Genomic DNA, 14,835 nt, shown 5'->3' on the forward strand with positions numbered 1-14,835 from the left:
AGGACCGTTGTTCCCCGTCCAGTACCTCGATTACGTAATCCTTAGTGGTTGCCAAGCCTATTATGGGTGATGGTGAGGCTGTGCACGCTAAGTGGAGGTATATAGCCGCAGCCAGTGCCCACGACATTCGCCCTACTTATTGAACTCCCACCACCATGTACGCAGGTATGTGCATCAAGACATGAGTTCTCGTACACTCACGAACAACGTCGCTTAGGTCGTCACGCGGCTATTAGCTTGGCTTCAATATATGTGCTTGCCGCTCTTCCAAGCGCGCAGGCGTATTGTTACATAGATGGGTGAGTTATCATGTTCGCTATGCTGCTCGTGGTCAGCCCTGCAGCTACAGGTAGATGGGTAGATAGCTTGTGGGTTGCTTTGCGGCTCCAAAGGTTCAAGTGACTTCGCCCGAGACATGGGAGGGCGACTTCTTGACCCCTTTGACCTTGATATGGGGCTGTGGCAGAAGGAATGAATGGTGTTCTGTGGCGAGGAATGGACGGACTCTGACGGATTCATCCGCGGAGCTGGAAATGGTCCATGGTGGATCTGCCATCTTTCGCCGGGTGCGATGTTCGTGAAGCATACCAAACACCTCTCCGTTGCTGAACTCTTCATGTCGAACCTTCGCTTTCGGATACCCGAAAACTGACATTGATTCCCAAGATTCGGGCGAGAACGCTGCACGCTATCTACCGGTGCACGAATCGGCATCGCGATAGCCTCCGGTGAGTGCGGTCGCGATCATCCGTCAATACTTATACTTATCGTTTTACAAGTCGCCGCTGTTCTGATTCTTTTTGGCGTCCTCCGGAGTATGCGAGCCAGAGCTACCCGGCGACAGAACCTTGCATATGTCAACACCTCCGCCGTCGCTGGAGCCGTCCTTCCTGCTGGACCTCCTCCAGGTTATCCACCTCCAGGAGGGTACACACCGGGATATTACCCGCAGGACGGTGGGTCCCCGTATGTTCCCCCGGGAGGCCTAGGTTACGCGCCACAGTATCCTCCGCAAACCTATTACTCGGTCGGTGTTCCATTCTCCACCTGACAGCGACAGATGCACTGAATTCTTTCTTGATAGCCTCAGCCAGGCAACGTCCAGCAGTACGCACCTCCCGCAGGTCCGCCACCGGGCCATCAACCACAATATGCACCTCCACCCGGCCCTCCGCCGTTTGTAGACCAGAAGGCTTGATCATCCGTTGACCGATCTTGACTCTTGAGCAATGAGTGATATCTACGAGATTACGACTGTTGTATTAGTAACTTTCTGTCACGGACAACCTGGAGACTTCCCTGCTTTCCCCGACGTGCCTTGCTGCTGGAATTGGTCAAGCTGTCGCCGCAACGTTCTGACCGTCATAAGGCTAAGCATTGCTGTGAAAGCCTGGAACCTCGAAGCTTGGAACGGCTGAGCTATCCGCCTTTGTTCCGCATAAATTGCAGCCCCTGGGCGTTCCAGCCGTTGACGACGACTGTGACGGTGACGACGGAGTTATTGCCGCCGCGTGGCTCGCTTGCCATCATCAATTCCCCTTGTCGGCTCCCACCACCATCGTCCTCGTCGTTCTCGCCGTTCTCGCCGCGCCCGAGCCCGCCCAGGACCCCCTCCACTCTCTTATTCCTTAATGCCGAGCTTGTTCTCTCGTGCACGGACCACCTCGACTCCGACAAAGAAATCCGCGTTCGACCTCGGGCTACACGACGAGTTCGGGAGGATCACCAGCAGAGGCTCCGGCAAGCACGTCGCCCACCAGCAACTCTCCGCCAGCACAAAGAAGGCGGCCAAGAAGGACGCAGGAAAGGGCGCAGGCAAGGCGCGAGCCCCGGGCACTGCTGATGATGAGCAGGTCGAGTTCGGACTTCCCGACGGGAGCTTCCTCCCGCTGAACCTCGAAAAGCCGCGGTACGTCCATCCGGAAGACCCGACGCAGGAAGCGGCGCAACCGCACGACTATGGCTATCTATCATACGGAAGACACGTCGTTCTGGGGCTCGAGGAGGTCGCAAGGCTGGTGGACGTCGTGGGAGACGAGCTCGGTACTCGCGGACTGACGACTCCGTTTATCTTTTCAACTTTGGCCCTCGATGTGTCCGCGTCGTCCGTCAAGAGGCTCATTCAGACCTTTCTCAAGACATGCAGCAGGCCGTCGTCCGAGGCAGATAGGCAGTGGCGAGAGGAGGCGCGTTTGGCGGGCCCACACGAACTGGGAATGACACTACGGTGGGGCTTGGCGAGGGTCGTACGCTGGGTCGGCGGGCAAGAGGTACGCGGGCTCGTATCATACGACGCATATATGCAATGGCGGGATACCGAAGCCGGTGTGTATCCCTGTGGCTCGTCGTATGCACTCCTGGATGCTGATGAAACCGTCCTCCTCGTCATATGCGCTCCCGGCTGCCCCCCATGGCCTTCGCGACTCGCTGTATCCGCCTGTCAATGACTCCGATAACTACCAGCACTGCACTACCCGGGGATGCATTTTTCGGCCTTCCTCGAGCCTCTGGAGCCCCTTTTGCGTCAACTGCTCATCGGGCTATTCACACTGTTGAGTCGCTTTACAGCGCATTCTGCAACTTCTGGGCACACTCCGCCCACTCTCTCACCGTTGTTCGGTCCACTTCTGTTCGGCCTGGGGCCTTCCACGCTTAATTTCCACCATGCGTATGTTCACTATCTCCGCGCAACGACCGCCACCGAGCACCTCATCCTCGCCTTCATACGATGGCAGGACGCAAAGGCCAATGCCGCAGCGCCAGCCATGGGCGTTCCTACCCGCCTCAAGGCCTGGATTCAGGGTTACCCGGCCATGCTCCCAACACCAGTGGGAAAGAATGACCGTCCGCAACCTCGCCGTGGCGCCCGTACCGTACGCGTTCTCAACGTACGTCGCAACGTTCGCATGTATTCGCCCGACCTCGTGAAGAGTTCGGCGTCGTGGGCTCATCGCCCTCGGGGTTCGATGTCCAATGCGTCGGAGCGCTCATTCGCCGGGTCCAAGGAATGGGAACGCATTGCCCCACCGACGCTCAAGCTACCGCCTCGCTACTCAGACGCGTACAAGCAACGGATGGTCCTCCCACCTAACTTCCACCCGGATACCGGCGCTGGATCAACCTCAAGCCACCCCCCTCCTTCACTGTCGTCCTCCATATCTTCTGCCTCGTCAATCAACTTCGAAGACAAGGAAGGTGAAGAGCGCTTCCGGAGCTTGACTGATCTCAAATGGGGTGAATTCGAGGCGATGGGCTTCGGCAGCCTTGTGGCAGATGAGAAGAAGCTGCAGTTCGATTTGACGGAGAGTGCGCGGGCGGTACGTACTTCCATTCTGAGCATGCAATCTGCGGCAATGCTGATGTCCACATGCCCCTGTCATATCTAGGCCCGTGCTGCGAAGCGTGCCACTCTTAGCTGGCAGGACTTCTCGTCATCTGGCTTCTCCAGAACAGATGCGCACTTGAGCGCCACATTGCAATTCAGTGCGCCGGTAGCCAACACGATCAGCTCGTGGCCGACACACCAGGCGGAGATGCACCGCAAGCTCAAGAAAACGCAGAAGTCCCTTCCGCCGTTTGGCTGGGATACGGAGCCAGTCTTGGGTGGTGAGGAGGTCGTGGAGGAGGCGTTCCTGGACGTCTTCTGCGATCTCATCTATGGCGGAGGATGGATGGATGATGAGCGTCGCGAGGAGACTGATCGAGAATGTAACTGGGCACTGGTGAGTACATACATTCCTACGTCATCTGTGCGAGCATCACCTCACTGCGGTGCAGGTTGAGTTCAAGTCCCTCCCCGTGTCTCGCACGACGGTATCTGGCACCGCCGACCCGCGCACATCTACCACCCTCATTCTGTTCGAAGAGTTCGTCCCCTATGAGTACCGTCAGCAACTCGCCTCTTCGGGCGCCAATCGGCGGAGGCTACCGTCTCTCTTTTCCTCGACGAACAAGTCTAAACAGTGGAAGCCGGCGCCCACGCTGAACGGCCGTCCGTATGTGGTCGGCGCAGTTCCCCACAGCCCAAGCTACCGCGAAGTCGAGTTCGAAGGTCTCCTACGTTCCAATGGCAGCGCGACTAAAGTCCTATCTCTGAACCGCAGTCCCGATAAGGAGCGTCCGACACCTCCTAGCGTCGTTGCGACTCCGGGGCACGAACTCCACACAAATCCTCTTGTCAAGATCACAAGTCCTCCTGTCAAAACGCACTTTCTGACCCCTGTGCGGACGGATTCCCCAACGCCCACTCCCAGGACGCCCGTGAGCCCACAAGAGGGCGGGAGGAAAGGATCACGTTTTCGCCTCCCAACCGGACTTCCCTCCAGTCCGTCTCCTGTGAAGCGAGCCGGTCTAGTCCCCACAGAGTATGATCCTGTGGAGTTCGACACCCGCATCGCAAGCTTCGACGATGAGGAGGTCTCCACTCGGCGCCATAACCGGCGACGGTCGAAAGACGACGCATGGGTCGATATCCTCGTCGCGACCAACAGCCGTCGCATGGCCGGTCAGGATGCAGAGCTGCGCAATGGTCTGAAGGGCGGTCGATCAGACCCAGAACTTGCGAGCCAAGAGGTATCGGAGGTGCTGGCTGCCGTGCGCGGCCGATTCTCGGACGACGAGGACGATGGCATGGAGCCTATAGCTGGACCCAGTGGCGGTGATACCTCGACGTTGCAGGACTCCGTGCTTGACCACGACCAGCAGGAGTCGGATTCTCTGCGGTATGGCGATGACGAGGAAGGGGAGACCCCGAAGACGACGCCGCAAAAGCGGCTAGGGTACTTCGACCTGCATCCAGAACGTCGTCCTCCCACTATCGCCGATGACCCTCGCGATCGTCTCGAGCGTCCCTCGTATGAAAGCGACACCTCGACCGACAACCCCTACACTGCTGCCACTGTCAGGTCTCGCAACCTCGCCGTGCGGGACAACGTCGACCTCCTCAGACAGTCTGCCGCTTCTGAGTACGATTCGGATCCCGAGCCCATCCATGTCGGCTCGCAGGCGATTCCCCGCGATGTCAAGAAGACCCTCCCTTCGGCGCCCGAGCATACAATTCCTCCTTCGCTCCCTTCCAAGGCAGCTCCGAGCAAGACCGCGAGCCTCATCGAGATGTATCGCGAGCGCGAGCGCCAGTCGGGGAGCAGCCCTATCCCTTCATCGCGTCTGCCTGTCCGCCAAGCCTCGCTCCAGAATGGCCGGGAACGCTCCACCTCTCCTCTCCCCGCTGTCCCGTCGCCTGCCGCGCCCGCCTCTGCCGACCTCCCGGAGATCGAAGAGCCTGCGGATGACAAGGTGAGCGTCGAAGATATTCCGATTGATCTTCCCACTCGCTACGTCCACGGCGCCCCCCTTCACAACGTCTTGGAGGAACCGGAGGAAGAGGAGGCGTAGCACACCTTCTCCACGACGGTTCTCTCTTGCTACATCCCTCTCCCTTCCCCTTTGCGTTCCGCCCTGCGTCGGCCCACTCTGAAATATCGTATCGTATTCAGCGCCGGTGAACGACCCGGCCTACTACCGCATGCCGCCTACTGCGTGCCGCACGCCCACGTTACCCAACTCCTACCCATTGCTGCTGCTCCTCGCTCCGTCTATCTCGTGGTCCGGTATATTTCCCGTCATTCCAATGTGCGTATTGTGAAACAAGCGTTTGCTCCTGCTGCTCCATCGTACATATCCACCGCATTCCTTCCTGAAGATACCACGGAGCCTCGGGTACCCGCGAGGCCCCGCTCACCTACGTAACTTACTCGTTCATTTTGTGTCCTGGTCCGGCCTTCTCCCTGTGCGTACGCTCTCCTCCCTACGCGCGCCGTGTGTTGTGCGCGCTGTCCCCTCCCTCACTGACAACCATACACTATATGTCCTCCCTCCACTATATGTTGTGTGATTCTTTTTCCTCACTTCCTTCCGAATCTATGTCACACGTGCTGCTTCGGACTACTTAACTTTTGGTCATCGGTGGTCGCAAAGGCTAGCACGAGTCTCTCCGTTGTCTCGGTGGTGGCCGTAGCTGATGACACTCGCTATGGGTTTGTGATGGTCGTTGATGTTGTTTTAACTTTATCGTTGAATACATTTTCACTGTCGCAATAGCCACTGCGTGCATGGGGTAGATAATATATGATAATGCGCCGAAGAAGGGGTCTACAATGAGATGAGGACGTCCTCGTCACGTAAACATTGGCAACGATGAGCTGATAAGCCAGAAGGGCCAGACGGAGACGCATATATGCGGGGAGGCAGTGCGTACTGGTGCGTTTGCTGCTACCCGACCTAATAGTACCGGAGGCAAACCGGAGGTGTATAATCCCAGACACTCCCTAGACTCCGGTGAGGAGGCTATCGTCGGGTCAGTGGGCTCGAATGCCTATCGCTATGGGATAATGAAAGGTACGCGGAGCGAGTATGTTGACAGGCATATTCTGGCGTGTATCCTCTGGAAGATACGGTGCCTACTTGTCTGGAAGCGGATAAGCTGTGGGAGGACAAGGAAGTACTATAGTCTATAGGAACCACCGTCGACACATTGTATTTCCTCATAACGGTCATCTTGCTTGAGCCTATCCGAGTCGTCATCGGTCTTGCAATGACAGTCCTGAGGCTTCTGAAGAGCGAACAAGAAGAGGCGGGAACCTAACTGAATGTAATGTAACGCTACCTAGTACAACAGAGCATCCGATAACACAAAGCAACGCGAAATAACCTTACTATAATGTACACAACCTCGATGAGGACCGCCACTACATGTCCACCGTGACACTTCTACCACTTCGAGGGCCTATTTATCAGTCCAGAAAAACAGATAGCAGCCACACCGTCAGCGCCCTCCGTCAACCAGAAAAAAGTGACAGACGACAGAAGAGAGAAGACGTACCCGAAGGTGCTGCCTGGGGGCACCGCCAAGAGCGGCGTGCCCGCGCCCTTGACGCCGTAATCGGCCGTGTTCGTCGCGACGGTGTTGCCCCACCACGTCTGGATGGTGTTCGCGCCTATCGAGCCGTTCGCGGGGTACTGCAGGCAGAAGTAGATGAAGATGATGGCGATCGCGACCCCCGAGTCCAAGCCTGCGGACAGGATATCTGCGTGTCCCGCGCGGACGTGTACGTCAGTCCAGCCCAATCGACGTACAGACATGACAATGACAACATGGACAACATGGACAACATGGACTCACAGTTATACTTCGTCCACCAGCTGAAGTGTCGCCGGCGGATAATATAGTTGAATATAAACCCGACGATCGTCCACGGGACGTAGTTGACCGCAGACGCGGGCGGGATCCACTGCGTGCCATTGAAAATGACGGGGAAGTTGACGTAGCGCAGGAACGAGTTCGGCCAGCGCAGCGAGATGAGGTACGCCGCGAGCGGGCAGATCGCGCCCACGAGGAAAAAGTACACGAGCCCGTAGTAGATCTGCCCGCTCGAGAACTGCCGCTGTGGCCCGATGACGCCCCAGATGACCGACGCGGTGCCGAAGACTTCTGTCGAGGGGCAGATGAAGCGGTCCTTTTGCCCGGCGTCGCACATGTTCGGGATGTGGCTGAACATCCAGGTTTGGACGCCGAGTTGCACCGTGCAGGCGATGGTGGCAGCGACGACTTGGGTGGAGAACATGGCTCGTGGGCTGTGGAACGGAGTTGTGAATGAGCGAGATGCCATACAACGTCACGTTCGCCTGCTAGGTACGTACGGGATCTTCATGTAGTGTCCGAGCTTGAAGTCCGAGGTGAACTGCAAGGCCTGTGTCATTGTAGTATAGCCGTAAGTCTTGAACATCATCATTGCGATAGGGCGGCCCGGGAGCGCGTAGCCGATGATAAGCTCCGCAAACACGCTGAGAGTGTGTAAGGATATGAAAGAAAGGTTCAGGTGTGTACACGTACTTCAGCCCAATCTGCTGGTTCGTGATAGCCTGGATCATTCCAGTAGGTATGGTGTAAACGAAGGCTGGGGGGAGGGTCTGAGTTACGGAACCATAGAAGCGAAGACGGAACATGACGTACAGAGTAGCAAACCCAGGACGAGTGCCCAGACCGGCATCTGAGTGTCCCAAACCTCAATCGAGACAACCGCGAAGACGAACATTGTCACTAGCACGCCCACAGCTTTAGCACGTGCACGACGCTCTATACGACATACGACAGACTACGCACCAAAGATCACAGAGTACCACCACTCCGGAACCTGCGGGTACCTCGACATGAGGCGAGCATGGATGTCCGGCTGCTCCGAAAGCGACCTGCGACTCTGTATCCAGATCTGCTTCCGGAAGTAAAGGATGGTGTGCATGATCGTGGCGGTGATCGCCGCAAAAGAAAGACCGTACGTCATAGCGAAGGTAGTCGAGAGGAACAAGGGGGAGTACTCCTGATACTTGCTGATGTCGAGCGTGGCTTCGGGACTCAAGATGCGCTTGACGTCGTATATCTTGCCGGTGTTGTCGTAGGCGGTGCGGGTGGACATCGGCATGTACTGGGAGTACCACGTGTTGGTGTAGTAGATGATCGGGGTGAGGATCCAGAAGAAGAACACGAAGCCGACGGCGACGTTCGCGCCCGCCCACCAGGGGGTCGCAAGCGGGGACCCAATGCCGCTGTACGCGATCTGCGACCAGTCGAAGGTGACGAGCGACATGCCGAGCCCAGTGTAGTACCCGAAGAGCTGGTTGACGACGATGTTCTTCGGGGCGATCCAGCAGACCCAGTTGAAGTAACTGAGCGCCTGGAAGATGTAGCCAGGGAAGAAGAACCACAGGAAGGAGCAGAGGAACGCGTAGAAGAAGAACCGCTCGCGAGACATGCCGCCGTGGCTGCCGATGCCGGCGTATTGTTGGGAGTGGAGTGTGTTGAAAAGAGCGCAAGTGACCAGGTTGGTCGGCCAGATCATGGAGGGAGGGGAGACGAGGAAGCGGCGGGCAATACCGCCGATAGAGAACCCGATCTACACTTGAAGGTTAGAGGAAGTGCCAGCGGGGGACACCTGCAAACACACCAGCTGCGTGGCCATGATCAACATCCACTGGTACCCGAAGCTATATACTTGGTTGTAAAATACCCGTTGGACGGCGATGATGTCAGTCTGAAGGACGGTGAGCAAACGACGCGAGCCCCCCTTGTCAGTGCACTCACCGCATATGCAGACTGAAAGCCAACATTGGCCATAATAGTAATCAAGACGTGCTCCTTTACCGTGAACGGCCCGGGATTGAGAGACACGCCGAATATCCGAACGCGAGGCATGGCGTACGCCCATAGTCGGCCGAGAGGATATGATAATAGTTGCGCGGTGATCTGGATGCCCAAGTCAACCGTTGAAGTGTAGTGTAACGCAAAGAGGGCTCTTACCCCAGTGACGGTAATGGAAGGATATCGGAAGAAGAAGAATTGATTCATCCCGGGAAGTATGATCGACCAAACGATGCCAAGGACCCATGCGCGCAAGGTACTGACCGGCATGTCTGGGTCATCCGTGTTTGCCACCGCAGAGCGGACTTCCGGATATGGGGAGTCGTCATCTTCGCAAGAACGCACCTCTCAGCCCACCTCCCTTCTACCATGTGCAATGCACTCACCGAGGACCACCAAGTCCGGGTCAATGTTCGGGTCGTCAAACTCGGGCTCCGGGATGACGAAGTGCTGGCCATAGTGGGGACTACGGTCATGGTCGACCACTAGATATGATGTCTCGCTCGTCAGAAGCAGATGCAGAACAACAGAGTGGTACGGCGCTTACCGTGCTTCTCCGCGTCAACCGCAGCGAGCTTCTCGAGGTTCTCCTGGAGCGAACCTAGGGAGTAGGTCTCGCCAAGGTACGCAGGGGTCATGATGGGGGCCAATACCTGGCGGAGGAAAGAGTTGTGAGCAGAGCAGTCTCGATGGGTATAAGACTATCAGTGGTGGACGTGGAGATGACGGATGTGATCAATACGCCGCCTGTGCGCCGGCACTTCCTCGACCGCTATCGGGCGCGCTATGAGCGCTCTTAATTACGTGAGAAGGCGAATGTCCCTGGACAGGTACACATGCTAGTGTGGCCATGTAAGATGCCGCAGCGGAGGAGGCTGGGCGTGCACCGCTCCAGCGATAATGAACGGGTGAATCCTCGAGGCTCGCCAGAATGCCCAGTTGAAGATGGACGACACAGGTCGCAATGACATGTCGTATGTGGGTCAACGGAAGGGCATTGTTGGGTTCAGTCAATCGCGAAGGCCTCCTGGGAAGAGGATGCGAAGTTGATAGTCTCGTGAGCTGTTCGCGCCGTGTTCATCCATCTCGCGCCAGCAGCCATCTTCCGAGCACCCCACTCCTTGCTTCCCGTCTCGGAACCCTCTCGTCCGCAACAGATTGTGGTGTGGATAGGAGTCTGGAGAAGCACTCACGTCCATGTAGCGCGAGCCTATCCTAGGCACATCCTGGACGTGGGACTCGTCTTCTTCCATGGGTGTGGAGGAGGCGCAGCTGCGTCGCGCGTACGCTTCGCCGTCGTCGGATGCGTCGTCAGAGTGAGCGGAGGGGATGGTGAGAGGTGAAGGTGCGACCTGGGAGCCTGCGATGACCAAACCGTCCGCTCGCATGTCCTCATATGTCCATCAAGCGGTGGCGCAAGGCACAGAGGCCGGTCCGAGACTAGCCTTATCGTGGTCCCTAGTGTTGACGTCCGGCTTGCGTTGGACAGTCGACACACCGCGCTGCGAAAAAAACTTCGAACGGCGATGTTTAGGAGGTGGTGGACGTGAGGAAAGGAGGTCAACAAAACTGAACGTGCGGTAAAAAGTAATGGACCGCGCGCGCTCTGCCTCCGAGTGCGCGATCGCGCAGACTGGCCACGCGATCAGACTCAGGAACACATTAGCCGAGATCCCGATCCTCCCGTGTCAAGTTCAAAGTTCAGATAACTGCAAATGCGAGGGGCCGAAACCTAGGCTAGAACGGATACGTGGAGGGCGTGCTTGAAGTATCAACCAACAGAGGATGCTTACATGAAGTTTCTGAATTCGTCTACCAGGGGCGAGGCGCTGAAGCGACCGGATGAGAGTATACTTGCGTACTATACTAGTTGTCGTGCCGAACGAAGATTGCTGGTATAGAATACCTATCCAATGCGTGCGTTGTGCGTGCAGTGTGTGGCAGACTGAAGGAGGTGTTAGCGGGGACCTCATTCACGGCGACATCACCCCCAAGACACAGCAGTAGAAGGTAAGTGAGAAAGAGGTGAGAAATCGTGAGTTATGTGTCTCGAGCACCAGTTCCAACTCCCAAAGTAGCCTGAGAGACTAGATCTGGCTGCAGTGGGGAAGTTGAGTCGGGGAAATAGTACACGACCGCCGAGGATGAGAAAGGGGTTTCGGTCACGTACCTTGTGTAATTGTGCACTTAGAAAAGCTTGAAAAGCAGAGAACGGGTCTGTGTGGTCCCTCAACTTGCCTGTATCGAAACGTTCAACTTCCAAGCGCAACTCAGTCAGGCCCCGGATGCAGGTCCGTATACTAGGGCCTGTAACGACTTGCAGTCCCGAACTCATCAAGGAGGACTCTCTATACGAATACTGACTCGGAAAGGTTGTGAGTGAACATCTACAGACTTCTTCTACCTAGCTGAATCAGGGAGAGCGGATTTGGCGAGGGAAGCCATGGTCGTACAAAGTTAACCTCTGCCAGTGAATGTGGAGGGAAAAAAGAACCTGCCCACAACAAAAGTCGAACTCAGAAGAAAAAACATAACAAAACAACAAACAGTCAACGCGATCACATGGTCCGTGAGAAACTCCAGGCGTCATCGCGTGCCCGCAGCGCCGCCATTGGGCGCGACGACCAGCATCTCTTCCTCCTTCCCCATTGTCAACACTCTCTTTCCGTTTCTTGTCCTGCATCATAATCGAATCGCTATCGTGCACGAGGCCATGGTTGGCGTTCCTCCAGCATACATTGGCAAACCTCCTCCGCATTGGAAACGGAAGCGTAGGGCATGGGAGCGAGAACGAGAACGAGAACGAGAACGAGAACGAGAACGAGAACGAGAACGAGAACGAGAACGAGAACGAGAACGAGAACGAGAAGAAGAAGAGCGAGCACGAGAGCTGTCCCCCGCAGTCCCTGATCCTGAACCTGTCACCCCGTCGCGCAGCGAAATCTTTGGGTCACCCAACAAATCCGCGCGCGTATACAAGACTTACGCTCACAAACGGGCGCGATCTCGAGCCGGTTCCGTTGCAGATGAGGCAGACGAAGCGCAGGAGAGAGGTGAGTACCACTACGAAGTGCATACACTTATCGGGGATTTCTGAGATTATTGTAGTGTCCCCTGAATCCTCGCCTGAGCCTTCGCCCACGAAGGCCCCGCGTATGACCGCATATAACGACCCCAATCCCCCGTCAACGCGCGCGAAGGGAGGACAGAGCAGAGCCGGACGTCAGGTGGCGAATCCCTCCATTTCGGAGAGTCCGAGCGTTCGCCCGCCGCACCCGTCTTCTCCCACTGTCTTCGTTGAGATAGCTTCTGGTACGTCCCTACCTCCTGCGCACTCCCAAACCACGATATCCACCGCACACACAGGACCCTCTAGAGGGCGTTCTCGCGACCCGAAGGGCATCTCTCTTCCCTCTCCATCGCCAACATCCGAAGAGACCATCGACTCGCGTCCAAGAAAGCGGCCGCGCTTGCTTTCCGGTCCCTCTATGTCTCTCAGTGAGGCACTGAACCGCTCCTTTGCCGGGGCAAACGCCTCGCATCCCTCCACCTCAGGTCCAACCCCTGCCTCTTTCGCATCGAGTTCCATTTCCGCTGCAGGTCCTTCCGATGATCCCAACGTCCCGCCCAAGCGCAAGCCGGGCAGGCCGCGTGGGCGAGGGCGCGGGCTTGCTCCAATGGATCCTGTGGTGTCTCATAGTGCTCTAGTGTCCGCCACAGGTTCCGTAGGCACCAGTTCAGTACACGCCCGAGGGCCAGCTACGGGAAGCGGGTCACAGCCCGCCGCCGCTGAGGAGGAGGAAGAATTCTCAGGCGAAGACGTTGCTCCAGTTGTACCAGCTAAACGACCTCGCGGACGACCACGGAAAGATTCAGGTCCGCGTCCTCCTTCACGAACGCCTTCACGACCCCGCCGATCTGTGTCTCGTCGTCGCTCCCAACGCGTGCAACCGGGTTCAACCTCAGAAGCAGTCGCCACACATTCCACGGAAGAATTCGACACCCCTTCGCAGGTTAATTTGCAGCAATCTGTGGACGTCCTCCCTGTAGCGAGAGCGCTCCAGGCGCAGGCAATGCAGGAGGGCGAGAGTTCGGCCTCTGCTGTCACGAAACCCCGGGGTCGCCCCAAAGGAAGCAAGAACAAGACGACTTTAGAGCGTGAGGCGCTGGCTAAGGCGGCGGAGACGCGAAAGCCCGACAGCCTGTCTCAGATCAACCTTCGGCAGTCTGTGGACATCCGTCCTGTAGCGAGGGCACTGGAGGACCAAGCAATGCAAGAAGAGGTACCTTCGCCAGCCCCGCGACCCCGCGGCCGCCCGAAGGGAAGCAAGAATCGGACCACCTTGGAGCGCGAGGCACTCGCCAGGGCAGCAGCCGAGCGAGCTCTCCCCGCCAACCCCATCGTACCCGCCCCAGTCAAGCGCGGCCCGGGCCGGCCACGGAAGAGCGCACCCAACCCGCCCACTGTCCCACTCGAGGACACCGTCGACTACGTGGAGCCCCTCAAAGACCCGGACTCGGAGGACGTCCCGCATCCGTCGACGCTCCATCCTGGGCGCCGTGGCCGCTCCCGCTCCCGCACACGGCGGAACAGCACCCCCGCAGCGCCGCCGCCCGCGTACTACCTCGACATGACGACGCTGCAGTGGAAGCCGCGCGCGCGGTCTGCGTCCGCCTCCCCGTCGAAGCGCAGGGCGCACGCGCTCGGGGAGACTACGGAGTACCAGACGAGCGGCAGGCTGTGCGCGGCGCTGAGGCAGAAGCTGCTTGCGGGGCCGCGCCCGAAGACGAAGGAGGCGAAGGAGAGTAAGGGCAAGGACAAGGACAAGGATGACGGGCTGCGTGTTTCGCGCTCGGGCGTGCTGCTGCTTGGTGATAAGAGCGCAGAGGAGAAGGAGGGGGACGGGCGGACGACGGTGTTCAGCGGGTGCTGGGAGGTCGCGGCGGACAAGCACGCGGTGTGCGACGACGCGCTCGTGCTCAAGACGCTGCACGATGTCGTCAAGCGGCTCGGCATCTACATCGAGTGCGTATTCCTGCTTCCTGTGTGGTCTCAGACATCTGTTCTAACGCTAATTTCACTTCTATTGCAGTTTTGGCGAAGACGGCCCGGCGTTTGCAAGGTCCGACGACGGGCGAACCGTCGCCGTCGCCGTCTCGTGCGGGTGTCTGTCGCTGCAGGAGCGGGCGTCGCCGTTGGGCGGCGCCGCGGGTGGTGCGTCTTCAAGTTCACCCCCGCCAGAGTGCGCCGGGGAGATGACGGTGAGCATCACCGAGAAGGAGGTGGAGAATTATCCTGAGGACCTCAAGGCCCACCGCATCACTGTTACCGTCGTGCATTAATGGCCCGCGTTGCGTTGGTTTTGGTTGATTCTGTCTGATTTGGTTTGGTTTGCCGGTTGTTCCCGCTGTTGAGTATGCGTTATGTGTACGAGTGAGGTTTGGTTTATGTTCCTCCTGCAGCAGTTCCGGATCCAGCTTTCGTTCGATACTCTCTGTTGTACAGTATGGCTGTTCTGGCTTCAAGTTCCTCTCGCAGCATGTTTCGAGCTATGGTCAATGTGCTCTGCTGGTGTCTGTAGATGCTCGACCATGTTCTGTGGACGCAACGCGCCGTCTCGCATTACAATCCTCGCCTATGG

The 14,835-nt window shown here is 57.7% G+C and overlaps 4 protein-coding genes across 4 annotated transcripts; 3 read left to right on the forward strand and 1 right to left on the reverse strand.

Annotated features, from left to right (window-relative positions):
• Window positions 1–140: 140 nt before the first annotated feature.
• On the forward strand, window positions 141–1,312 carry L226DRAFT_538346 (uncharacterized protein). The gene is made up of 5 exons (XM_067681472.1): window positions 141–165; window positions 218–299; window positions 667–728; window positions 780–1,027; window positions 1,085–1,312. The coding sequence occupies exons 1-5, from the start codon at window positions 156–158 to the stop codon at window positions 1,196–1,198; spliced, it is 516 nt and encodes a 171-aa protein (XP_067531795.1). The 5' UTR covers window positions 141–155; the 3' UTR covers window positions 1,199–1,312.
• A 56-nt stretch (window positions 1,313–1,368) lies between these two features.
• L226DRAFT_538348 (uncharacterized protein) lies at window positions 1,369–5,552 on the forward strand. The gene is made up of 5 exons (XM_067681473.1): window positions 1,369–2,325; window positions 2,464–3,317; window positions 3,387–3,722; window positions 3,778–5,295; window positions 5,496–5,552. Exons 1-5 carry the CDS (start codon window positions 1,632–1,634, stop codon window positions 5,502–5,504), a joined length of 3,411 nt encoding a protein of 1,136 aa, XP_067531796.1. The 5' UTR covers window positions 1,369–1,631; the 3' UTR covers window positions 5,505–5,552.
• A 1,078-nt stretch (window positions 5,553–6,630) lies between these two features.
• Window positions 6,631–10,783, reverse strand: L226DRAFT_538349 (OPT oligopeptide transporter). Its single transcript, XM_067681474.1, has 13 exons — window positions 10,387–10,783; window positions 9,741–9,846; window positions 9,580–9,678; window positions 9,353–9,522; window positions 9,137–9,298; window positions 9,000–9,086; window positions 8,162–8,948; window positions 8,012–8,098; window positions 7,892–7,955; window positions 7,699–7,842; window positions 7,181–7,632; window positions 6,881–7,085; window positions 6,631–6,784 (listed from the first exon to the last, which is right to left on the reverse strand). The coding sequence occupies exons 1-13, from the start codon at window positions 10,579–10,581 to the stop codon at window positions 6,769–6,771; spliced, it is 2,574 nt and encodes an 857-aa protein (XP_067531797.1). The 5' UTR covers window positions 10,582–10,783; the 3' UTR covers window positions 6,631–6,768.
• A 1,054-nt stretch (window positions 10,784–11,837) lies between these two features.
• On the forward strand, window positions 11,838–14,835 carry L226DRAFT_615729 (uncharacterized protein). Its single transcript, XM_067686817.1, has 4 exons — window positions 11,838–12,246; window positions 12,302–12,505; window positions 12,560–14,219; window positions 14,287–14,835. The coding sequence occupies exons 1-4, from the start codon at window positions 11,907–11,909 to the stop codon at window positions 14,534–14,536; spliced, it is 2,454 nt and encodes an 817-aa protein (XP_067531798.1). The 5' UTR covers window positions 11,838–11,906; the 3' UTR covers window positions 14,537–14,835.

Source organism: Lentinus tigrinus (assembly GCF_003813185.1).
Source record: "Lentinus tigrinus ALCF2SS1-7 unplaced genomic scaffold L226scaffold_31, whole genome shotgun sequence".
NCBI lineage: Eukaryota > Fungi > Basidiomycota > Agaricomycetes > Polyporales > Polyporaceae > Lentinus > Lentinus tigrinus.

Excerpts from the sequence above, each read along its gene's own strand:
- L226DRAFT_538348 (XM_067681473.1), top strand. The coding sequence starts at position 1,632 with ATGCCGAGCTTGTTCTCTCGTGCACGGACCACCTCGACTCCGACAAAG. Across the intron at positions 3,318-3,386 it reads TGACGGAGAGTGCGCGGGCG|GCCCGTGCTGCGAAGCGTGC; the intron begins GTACGTACTTCC and ends TGTCATATCTAG. Across the intron at positions 3,723-3,777 it reads GAGAATGTAACTGGGCACTG|GTTGAGTTCAAGTCCCTCCC; the intron begins GTGAGTACATAC and ends ACTGCGGTGCAG.
- L226DRAFT_538346 (XM_067681472.1), top strand. Across the intron at positions 300-666 it reads GCGTATTGTTACATAGATGG|ATTCGGGCGAGAACGCTGCA; the intron begins GTGAGTTATCAT and ends TTGATTCCCAAG. Across the intron at positions 1,028-1,084 it reads CTCCGCAAACCTATTACTCG|CCTCAGCCAGGCAACGTCCA; the intron begins GTCGGTGTTCCA and ends CTTTCTTGATAG.
- L226DRAFT_615729 (XM_067686817.1), top strand. The coding sequence starts at position 11,907 with ATGGTTGGCGTTCCTCCAGCATACATTGGCAAACCTCCTCCGCATTGG. Across the intron at positions 12,247-12,301 it reads AGACGAAGCGCAGGAGAGAG|TGTCCCCTGAATCCTCGCCT; the intron begins GTGAGTACCACT and ends AGATTATTGTAG. Across the intron at positions 14,220-14,286 it reads CGGCTCGGCATCTACATCGA|TTTTGGCGAAGACGGCCCGG; the intron begins GTGCGTATTCCT and ends CTTCTATTGCAG.
- L226DRAFT_538349 (XM_067681474.1), bottom strand. The coding sequence starts at position 10,581 with ATGCGAGCGGACGGTTTGGTCATCGCAGGCTCCCAGGTCGCACCTTCA. Across the intron at positions 8,099-8,161 it reads GTGGTACTCTGTGATCTTTG|TGACAATGTTCGTCTTCGCG; the intron begins GTGCGTAGTCTG and ends TGGGCGTGCTAG. Across the intron at positions 7,633-7,698 it reads GGACACTACATGAAGATCCC|CCCACGAGCCATGTTCTCCA; the intron begins GTACGTACCTAG and ends TCCGTTCCACAG.